This window comes from Carica papaya, chromosome 6, assembly GCF_054855325.1.
Source record: "Carica papaya isolate Zhongbai chromosome 6, ASM5485532v1, whole genome shotgun sequence".
Classification (NCBI taxonomy): domain Eukaryota; kingdom Viridiplantae; phylum Streptophyta; class Magnoliopsida; order Brassicales; family Caricaceae; genus Carica; species Carica papaya.
Genome location: NC_142314.1, coordinates 35,549,900 through 35,559,014, shown reverse-complemented (window position 1 = coordinate 35,559,014; position 9,115 = coordinate 35,549,900). Strand labels below are relative to the sequence as shown.

Below are 9,115 nucleotides of genomic sequence, written 5' to 3'. Positions count from 1 at the left end.
AACAGGTTCAGGTACTAATGTCATCCCAAAGAAATTTGAGGTCTAACAAACAAAACAATAGTACTATATGTACACTGACTCTAACCGCCAAGCACAAGTCAAGCTACAGCCAGAAAAAGCTACTAGATCAACTGACTAAAACCGCTAAACAAAGGTACCTAGTCTAGGGCCATGATTTGAGTCAAATTACAGAGGGAGAACCCTTATATTGAGTCATGGACAACTCAAACCTAGAATCCCAGCAAAAAGGGTTTGTGCCACTACCACTGCCCCCAAGAGCCACTAGTTGAAGCTACAGACTTTTTATGCAGTTGCTCTGGTATTTTCTGTCCTTCCCTACATGTAGAAAAATGAGGCCAAGCTCGTTTAAAATAAGGTACAACCTTACAGAAATCCCATAAAATGGAAGAACCACGACCTTGGTAGGGTACATATTCCACCCTTTTGCTCTCGAAGTAATAGAGGAAAATATTGGAACCGGACCGAATGAAAACAGCATCCGAATTCTGAATCAGGAATGAGAGGATTTGAGTTTCTTTAGACCGTGTGCTGAATTTTGTTGCTATTGAGAGATTGTTCTTCCACATGGTTTTGAAATTCAGCTTATACCTTCTGTTCCACCTGACTGTTGGATTGTTGTCACCAGAGAAAATGGATGAGTAAGAATCTTGTTCCTTTTCAAGAACCCATATCTCCATGCCTGATGTATTACTCCAACCATATTGCAGAAGCCCATCAGAAGACTCTCCAAGAACATGTTCATCATAATCATAAGACCCGGGCAGTTTAATCAAAGCAATGCGCTTCTCTTCATTATCGGGATCATAAATTGCTACATGCCCCTGTGCTGCATGCCAGTGGACTACACCTCCAATCACAGTGCCAACAGTCCAAGGACTCAAACATAAATTTGATGAGCAGGTAAGAGTTGAATAACTCCATGTAGTGGTCTTTGAAAAGAAAGTTTCAATAGTGACAGTGTTAACTTCTTCCAGCCTGCATTCACATTTTGCACGGATAACCTTGTAGCACATATCATCATCAGGACAATCTTCAACGATGAAGGCCATGCACAACTCCTCAAAGTAGACTCGAGGACGAGGGAGCTGGTACTGTTTCTCTTTGGTGGGATTCCACACGTAATATGTCTTTGGGTGCCGGCCACAAAGAAGAATGCCTTTGGAGGAGTCAATGAAGTAACCAAGCTGCTTGAGGATCCCTGAATATTTTAGATCATCACCCTCTTTACAAGTTGACAATAATGGAAGAGCAGGCTCTGAACGGGGGCGCCTAAGGCCATCTTCACGTCTTCCAAGGTACAGGGAATTGCAAACAAAAAAGCCCAGCAAGTGAAAGCTTGTTTTCCATCGGCTCAGGTAAATATAACGAAAATAAGGGCCGCATATCAAGCGAAGCCATCTCTTTGATACAAGAATCAATTTGAAAACAGATTCTGGTGGCAGACGAATGAGAATATCGCACATGATATCATCACTACTCAGTGCAGCGTGGACACTACTTTGAGTTACTCTTGCACTCATCATTGAGACAAAATGTCCTGTAAAAAGTGCATTTGCTACTTTACCAATGGTTGACTAAAGATAAAATTGCATAAGAACATGAAAGCTTGTTCAATCATTAAAATTGAGTGACTGGAGCAGGGATCATCTAAAAACCCAGACAAATAAATATGATAAATCCAGTAGTGCAGTAACATGAATGATTCTGCAGCCTGTTCTCTGATTCTCATGCTAAAGAGTGGCTTTAGACCTTAAGGACTTACATAGTGAGAAAACCCACACAACACAAAAATTGAAGAACATAAATCTGAGAGGAAGAACACCGAATTTAATGTGGTTCAGCAATGTGCCCATACTATGGAACTGCCTGCAAAATTTTCACTACTAAAAAGTTGAATCTTTCAGCCAGAAGTTTTTCTCTCTGTATAATAGGTTAAGGAGAAAACTCAATTACAAGAATACTCTTGAAAAAAAATGCTGAGCCCCAAACCTACCATTTAGTACCCCTATGAACTTTATAACAATCTCTATGAATTTAAGCCACAATTCAACATTATGCTTTTGTAGAATTAAAGGCCCCTTTCGATGATGCATTTCCTATCTAGCAGTTGAAAATTTGTTAAGAAAAATGACGGCCTAGTGTATATTGATAAACCATAGCCAAGGGATTTAAGACCCAATAGAATTACAAGAAAAAATGAAATACAGAGGGTAACAATCTGCTCCACTAAATGCTATAGGAAAATTGAAAATAGTTCAATGCCGCCAGGAGGAAAATTCAATATCCAACAAATTTGCTTGGGAATCTAAAAGCAATAAGTTACGATCCAGTCATCAAGTTGATGGATGAGCAAATGTAAAACAATTTACATTACGAATCTGCGTTCAGTTCAAAACATTGGTCACAAAGCACACATTATGTAAATATACATACATAATTCTTAAAAGCAAAACGAGTTCCTAATCACTGGACATCAATGAATAAAATAATATATCGTCCTGGAACTCACTGCGAAATGGGAGACTTCAAGGTACAACAATACTCTAAAACCTTTCGTACATTAAAAATAAAAGGAAGAAGCGTAATCCTTGACCTGTTAATTTAAAAAATCAACCATGACCTGCTCATTGATGTTAAAATTCATTACCTTACTCGCATTCCTAAACATTTTCCCTCCTATAAAAGCACCAAAAGAAATTCAATAATAGGACAGCTCGCTAACATGCATCACTGGCATGAACTTAAGTCAACATATAGAAGATTACAGGTAATGTTAAACACAGAAGAGAAAACCTTGAAACTCAACACGAGACTATTCCGATAAATAGATTTGCTTGCGACGATTTTTGGAAATTGAGAAAAATAAAACCAGAATCGGAACTGATTTCACTCCAATCACCAGTGACAGAGAAGACAAAGATGCGAAATTAGATATGAAAAAGCGAGGGGACGAACCTGCCACTAATGCGAGATAAAGTGAGAGAATGAATGTTAACACAGTGATCAGCTACTCGCGTCTTGTTTTTTCGGTTTTCTGTACTCCCGGTTACGAACATGGAATTTGGTAGATCCGGACTTAAGCCGGTTGAAAGAGGACTGGTCTTGAACATTAATGGAAGAAACCATGAAGACCAGGCCCCAATGGAAGAAGAAGAAAGGAAAGCCCAAGTAAGTTTTTTTTTTTTAATTTTGAAATAAATTATCTGATCGACTGTAAATAATTAATTATTATTTATAGTCGATACTAAGAATAAAAATAATAATTAAATTATAAAATAAGAAATTTATTATTTTAATTCGAATTAAAATTTACTTTAATTTAAGTTTAAATTATCATAATTTAATTTCCAAATATTTTTTTAAAAAATTAAATCCCTATAAATTTAATATTAATATTAATTAATAATATTAATATTAATATTAATATTATTTTCCCCGCTTTCTTCTACTTGTGTCTGCTTTCTCCATTTCCAAGCAACCGGGAGAACCAGACCAGAGAGTAGTGTAAGCAAGATCATGATGCGATACAAAGAGGTACCATTTTCTTCACATGCTCTTCGAATTTTTCTACTTTTTGGATTTTGGCGCATATGATTTAACTCATTTGATACTTTCAGTAGAATATATACAGTAATTTGGTTAGTGGATCTTCTTCACCATACCTATAATTCAGGAAAAAGAGGCAAAGAAGGAAGCGTTTAGGAAATATCTGGAGTCAAGTGGAGCTGTTGATGCTCTCACCAAAGGTTTTTGCCTTACTCCGATTTAATATATATTTGTTTATTTTTCTGGCTTTTTTTTTTTATAGAAGAATTAATGCGTTTCGTTTTCTTGAAATGAAGCTTAAATGAATCGGGTTTCCATTGATTCTGCTTTCTTTTTCCTTCCTGTTGTAGTTCTTGTTGCACTGTATGAACAAAATGAGAAGCCGTCCTCTGCCCTTGAGTATGTTCTCTCTGCAATTCTTTGCTTCTGTGCATGCTTTATGGCATCTAGATTTTACTACATGTAAAGAAAATTAAAGTAAGTGTGGAACTTGTTTATGACAATGTAGTTTATAGTTAGCCAAAGAGATAAGTGTTGCTTTGGGGAAATTTTACACATTCTGTATGTCTACGGAGTTTCCAAGTTGTGGAAAAAGAGGAATTACCTTAACCTGATAAAGAGCATGGAGTCCACTAATACGTTGTATATTGATGCTTAGTTACCTTTGTGAAGTTCCCAAAAGAGTAGATGTCTATGTTTAACTGTTTCCTTGTAATTAGATGATAACTTGAGTATATTCAAATGCACTAGCGTATGTAACTTCCTCTCTACTTTATCTTTCCTAACAGATTCATTCAACAAAAGTTAGGGGGTCCAACTGCATCTGAATATGAAAAGCTGCAAGCTGAAGTGTCTGATTTACAAGTAAAATATAATGAACTTTTGGCAACACATCAGCAAATCTGCAAAGAGGTATAGAAACTGGAATTGTGTGTTTAACATGTCAGCTGAAGGTATAACGGGCTTATATGCATAAATAGATTTTAGAAAATAAAGTTTTGTGGTACTTGGGCTCTGATCTTGCTTGTCAGCACAGGAAAAATATTAATCAATGAGACATCAATGTTAGGTTCAAGTTGCTCTCTAAAATTTATACTGGATCATCATGGAGCATGTTAGGGTTTTCCAAATTCTTGTTTGCCTTAAAATTCTTAATTTGTATAGTTTTCTTGTTTAGTTTTATCTTGGTGAAAAATATGTGTTTCTCTAGAAATAGGATTAAATTGCCGCGCTTTATTGGCTTTCTTTCGTAGGTTTTTTGAGTTATTTTTATTTGGAAAGCGTTTAAACTCTTGCCTGGTGAACGATGTAGCTTGAGGTTTTGTACTTTTGTGAGTTGGATATTAGTTTGGGAATAATTCATTGTATTTTTAGTTATCATATTTAGTGAAGACTTGAAAAAGATATTCAGTCCCATAGTTGTAGGCTTGAAAATGTGAAAGGCTAACCGTTATGGTAGTTATTTATGATTTTATTTCTCCAATCGTATTAAATTCCTTGCCTCTTCTGCTGCTGACGTAAACATATACTGGGTAAAAGTTGGTTGTTAAAAGTCATTGAATTATTCAAAGTTTGAGGAAACGACAAAATTTTTCATTAATGATTGTCAGCTCCCATGCATATTAGGAACTTTTTTCAGAATTCTTTTTTCTGATCTAGCCCCAAATTTTAGCTCCATCTACTTGACCAAATCTATAATTTGTCTTCATGTAGAAATAAGGAATATAAGAGTTTTTGCAATACCCAGCATAACATTCTAGCTTGACCTTATTCTATTTGGCACTGAATTGCTTTTTTCTTTTTGTCTCTGATTTTGCATTTTTTTTTTTGGTTGTTGCTTTCCCTTTCAAACTGGCTTATTTATATATATATAAAAAATAAAATATCTTTCGGCACCATCCTTTGGCATTTCAGCTACTGCAGCTTTCTATTCTGTATTGCTTTTCTTAAGACAGTCTTCTCTGGTTACTTCCTTCCTACTCTTTGTAGGCTGCAATTGCGCCGTTTTAGTATATAGACCTTTACAAACTTCAAATTCTTTGGGGTCCCTTGAGGCTCCATTTAACTTCTTTTCCGCCTCTTAGATGCCAGTATTGCAGCATTCCACCACTGAAGCAATATTTTAAACCAAATAAATTCAGGTCAATATAGGTATTGCAGAACCTTGAATTTGTTATCATGCTGTCACTATATATATGATGGAAATAACTTCAATATCCAGCACATGCTATATTATGTACTCTTGGAGAGATAAGACATGCCATATTACATATTTGTTAGAGAGGCAGGGTCATCATGTGTTAATCAATGAACTATGATTATTATCATTATTTTGAACAAGTGCATACTAATTATAAGCTGATGATGAACCATGTACAATAATGGCATTGTCAATTCTAGCATTTTAGCATGTGCTCCGGTTTCCTCCATGTTTCTCTTTTCAGAATTACAGATCCCCATTTTCAGTCTCATCAAACATGCGAGTTAAATACTGCAAATTTCTGGTTGCAGTTAGAGGAGCTTAAGAACTCACATACTCAGTCATCTGTGAAGGAGACTAATGAGGGAGATCCGCCAACAACGGCATCTGAAGGGCAACAAGAACAAGTAATGCATTCTTGACCTCATATGTCGATATTTCCTTTTTCTCTTCAAGGAGAAGATTTTTTGTACTGAGAATCATCATTGTTCAGTTAAGTTGTTTGCTTGATTTTATTCTTTTACTTGATAAGTACATGTGTGATTGGTGGGGAATTAAAATCCAACTTCGTTTTGGTCCCCAAACCACCAGATAATATGGCTTTTGTTTAACATAATGAAATGGATAAGTCAAGATTTTCTATAGAATTTATTTTAAAATTTATGCTTAGCTTACAGAGAAAATACTAAACTAAAAGAATCTAAAATGCATTATTTCAAATTCTAGTCACTTTTTAATGAGCCCAACTTTTAATATCAAAATTCTTGATTTGTTAATAAATATGAAATATATCTCTTATTTGACTTTCAAGTACTTGAATGTATCTTGTAACCTATATGTTCCGTTGGTGATTAGTCTATTCAGTCACTGAAACATGATATCAGAGCCATCCATGAGCATTTCTTCTCCATCAAACATGACATTTATAAATCTCTCTTCATCTTCAAATAATTCAAATCTCATGCTCCCTGGGATTCGTTTCGCATCATATTTATTTTCTATAAACTTGACTCCCACAAATTACCTATTATGGGAGATTCAATTTTTTGTTTCAATGTTGAACTTACTAAAGCTCCCTTATTATTTTGATGGTACCCTGGTAATGGCACCAAGGACCATTCTCTCTTCTATTGACTAGGCCATTTTGTTCCTAACCCCGAATATGCTATCCAGTTTGTAAAGAAAAGATTTTCATTGCTTAACTCATTTTCTCTTTAACTGAAGAAATCTCTTTCTACCTCATTGGCTTGCAATGTTCTATGCAAGTTTGAGACCCTCTACACAAGGCCTTTATACCGTTGCTTTAAACTAGCTAATAAGAGTTTCTCATAACATTTCAGGAGCCTTAAGGAAAGATAAATCGTTTACTATCTTTGAGAAATTAACTCTTGAGTGTTGGGAAATTTTCATGACATGTGCTATTATCTTTGTCCTATTAGTAAAACCTTTTCTTTGTCCTATTATTCCTGGCATGTGCTGCTTATCATGCATGGATTGAACAAATGACAGTTAATAACTTGTTGATATTGGGTTTTTTATAATTTTCGGTTCAAATACAACTCATGCTTTTAAATTTTGTCTAGATTACCTTCCACTGTGAATGATATCTTAATAATGCTCGATGGATGTCTATGTGATTGACATTGCCTTACGCATATCGTATTTTAAGTACATGGCAGATATGCTAGCGACTTTTAAAAAACATGATCGATGATGGCCTTGTACGCGTTCCCCCCTTCCCCCCTTTTTTTCCTTTCGCGTCCTTCTTCTAGCCTTCATGTCAGGTACTTCACTCCTCTATAAATGCCACTTCTTCATCTTCTTGCTCCTATTCCATCTATAAATGACATTAAAAAAATTTGAATGTAAACTGGTTTAGATCAATCTATATATAAAGAAATAAGAAAGTAAATTGATTTTCACATCATCCCTCCTCCCTTCGACCCTCACACAAAACTAAATTTTTCTTTCTATTAAGCATACTTTGATAACATATTAGATTAACTTATATTTGTTAAAATTTTGTATAAAAATATTAATAGTATTGCAACTAAAGAATACGAAGAGCATATTCTTAATGATGGAGAAGTGATAATTCCTAGTCATACTTCTCTCGGGTCTAGTGGTCAGCAAATTGTTGATCTCCAACTTTATTCGAGTCGTTCGTAACTCATTCCTCTTCTTAATGGTTACTTCCGATGCCAAAATCATCTCAAAATATTTTGTAAAATATAATTGGGTATGTTAGTAAAATATGTGACGGAGCCCCTAATGACGAGACAAGTGGTGTTGCCGGTGGCGGCCCAATACTCGATGCTGGCTTGATCTTAGGTCTAGCTGGTGCACAAAGTGACAGGGGAAAAAGAAGAAGAAGAAGAAGAAGACATGTGGGAGGAGTAAGAAGGTTTGTTTGGTCATAAGTCTCAACTTGATGCTCTCTGTGTGCTTTGCATAGACTGAAAAAGGGAGTGTAGGAGGAGGAAGAAGAATATGTAAGTATTGGCAATTTGGGAAAATTAGAGTTTAAAGATTTTAATAATTTTTTTTTTTAAATTCATAGATTGGTTCAGTCTAATTTATATATATGAATTTTTTTTTAATTATCACGTTAAATATTATATAACATCTGATGTATATTTAATTTATAAATTAATTAAAAAATATTATATGTTAATAAATTTAACTCGTAATATTTAAGTCAACAGTATTAATAATTAAAATAATAACGAGTGATTAAATTAAAATTTTTTTAAATGCAAAGGGATTAATTTATACTAAAATAAAATTATAAAAATATAATTATTATTTTAATTTAAATATTTTTATTTACATCATATCATTTATTATTTTTAATAAATATTTGTACATTTTTTAAGTGATATATATATATATATATATATATGCATAAATAACATCACAACTAACAATGTAGAAATGTCAATCATCAAGTGAATAATGTTTGGTGATATGATCTATTTATTTGCTATAATTTTTTTTTTTTATATTAACAAATATTTATTTTTCTAAATATATATATATATATATATAGAGCTTATTGAACATGGCATAGATTGGTGGTGACATAATTATTTAATGTATTTAGCTTAAAAAATTAAGTTTAATTAAAAGTTTTATATTCTGTAAAATTTTTATTTTTTTTATTTTTTTATTTTTAAAAACAACACTTATCAAGATATACTTGAATATTTAAAATCAAAAAGAAAACCGAAAAGTCAGACATCACAGTCAAATAGTGACATCTGATCCTAATCCAACGGCTGAGAATCACCCATCCGAAAAAACCCAAAAACAAACCCTATTTATAAATAAAAAGGAATTAAACAATCA

At 33.7% G+C, this 9,115-nt stretch overlaps 2 protein-coding genes across 6 annotated transcripts; one reads left to right on the top strand and one right to left on the bottom strand.

Moving 5' to 3' along the window:
• Positions 1 to 6: 6 nt before the first annotated feature.
• On the bottom strand, positions 7 to 3,171 carry LOC110807753 (F-box associated ubiquitination effector family protein). 2 transcript variants are annotated; one of them, XM_022032979.2, is made up of 2 exons: positions 2,977 to 3,171; positions 7 to 1,558 (listed from the first exon to the last, which is right to left on the bottom strand). In XM_022032979.2, exon 2 carries the CDS (start codon positions 1,542 to 1,544, stop codon positions 261 to 263), a length of 1,284 nt encoding a protein of 427 aa, XP_021888671.2. In that variant the 5' UTR covers positions 1,545 to 1,558; positions 2,977 to 3,171; the 3' UTR covers positions 7 to 260. The 2 variants fall into 2 exon arrangements, with proteins under 2 accessions (XP_021888671.2, XP_021888673.2); XM_022032981.2 differs by lacking the exon at positions 2,977 to 3,171 and adding an exon at positions 2,815 to 2,967.
• A 242-nt stretch (positions 3,172 to 3,413) lies between these two features.
• LOC110807754 (c-Myc-binding protein) lies at positions 3,414 to 7,600 on the top strand. Of its 4 annotated transcripts, none has more exons than XM_088222841.1 (6): positions 3,414 to 3,555; positions 3,695 to 3,767; positions 3,918 to 3,966; positions 4,356 to 4,479; positions 6,079 to 6,174; positions 7,437 to 7,590. In XM_088222841.1, exons 1-6 carry the CDS (start codon positions 3,538 to 3,540, stop codon positions 7,479 to 7,481), a joined length of 405 nt encoding a protein of 134 aa, XP_088078967.1. In that variant the 5' UTR covers positions 3,414 to 3,537; the 3' UTR covers positions 7,482 to 7,590. The 4 variants fall into 4 exon arrangements, with proteins under 4 accessions (XP_088078967.1, XP_088078968.1, XP_088078966.1 ...); XM_088222840.1 differs by having other exon boundaries at positions 3,452 to 3,555; positions 3,665 to 3,767; positions 7,437 to 7,599; XM_022032984.2 differs by having other exon boundaries at positions 3,453 to 3,555; positions 3,665 to 3,767; positions 7,447 to 7,600.
• Positions 7,601 to 9,115: the final 1,515 nt, after the last annotated feature.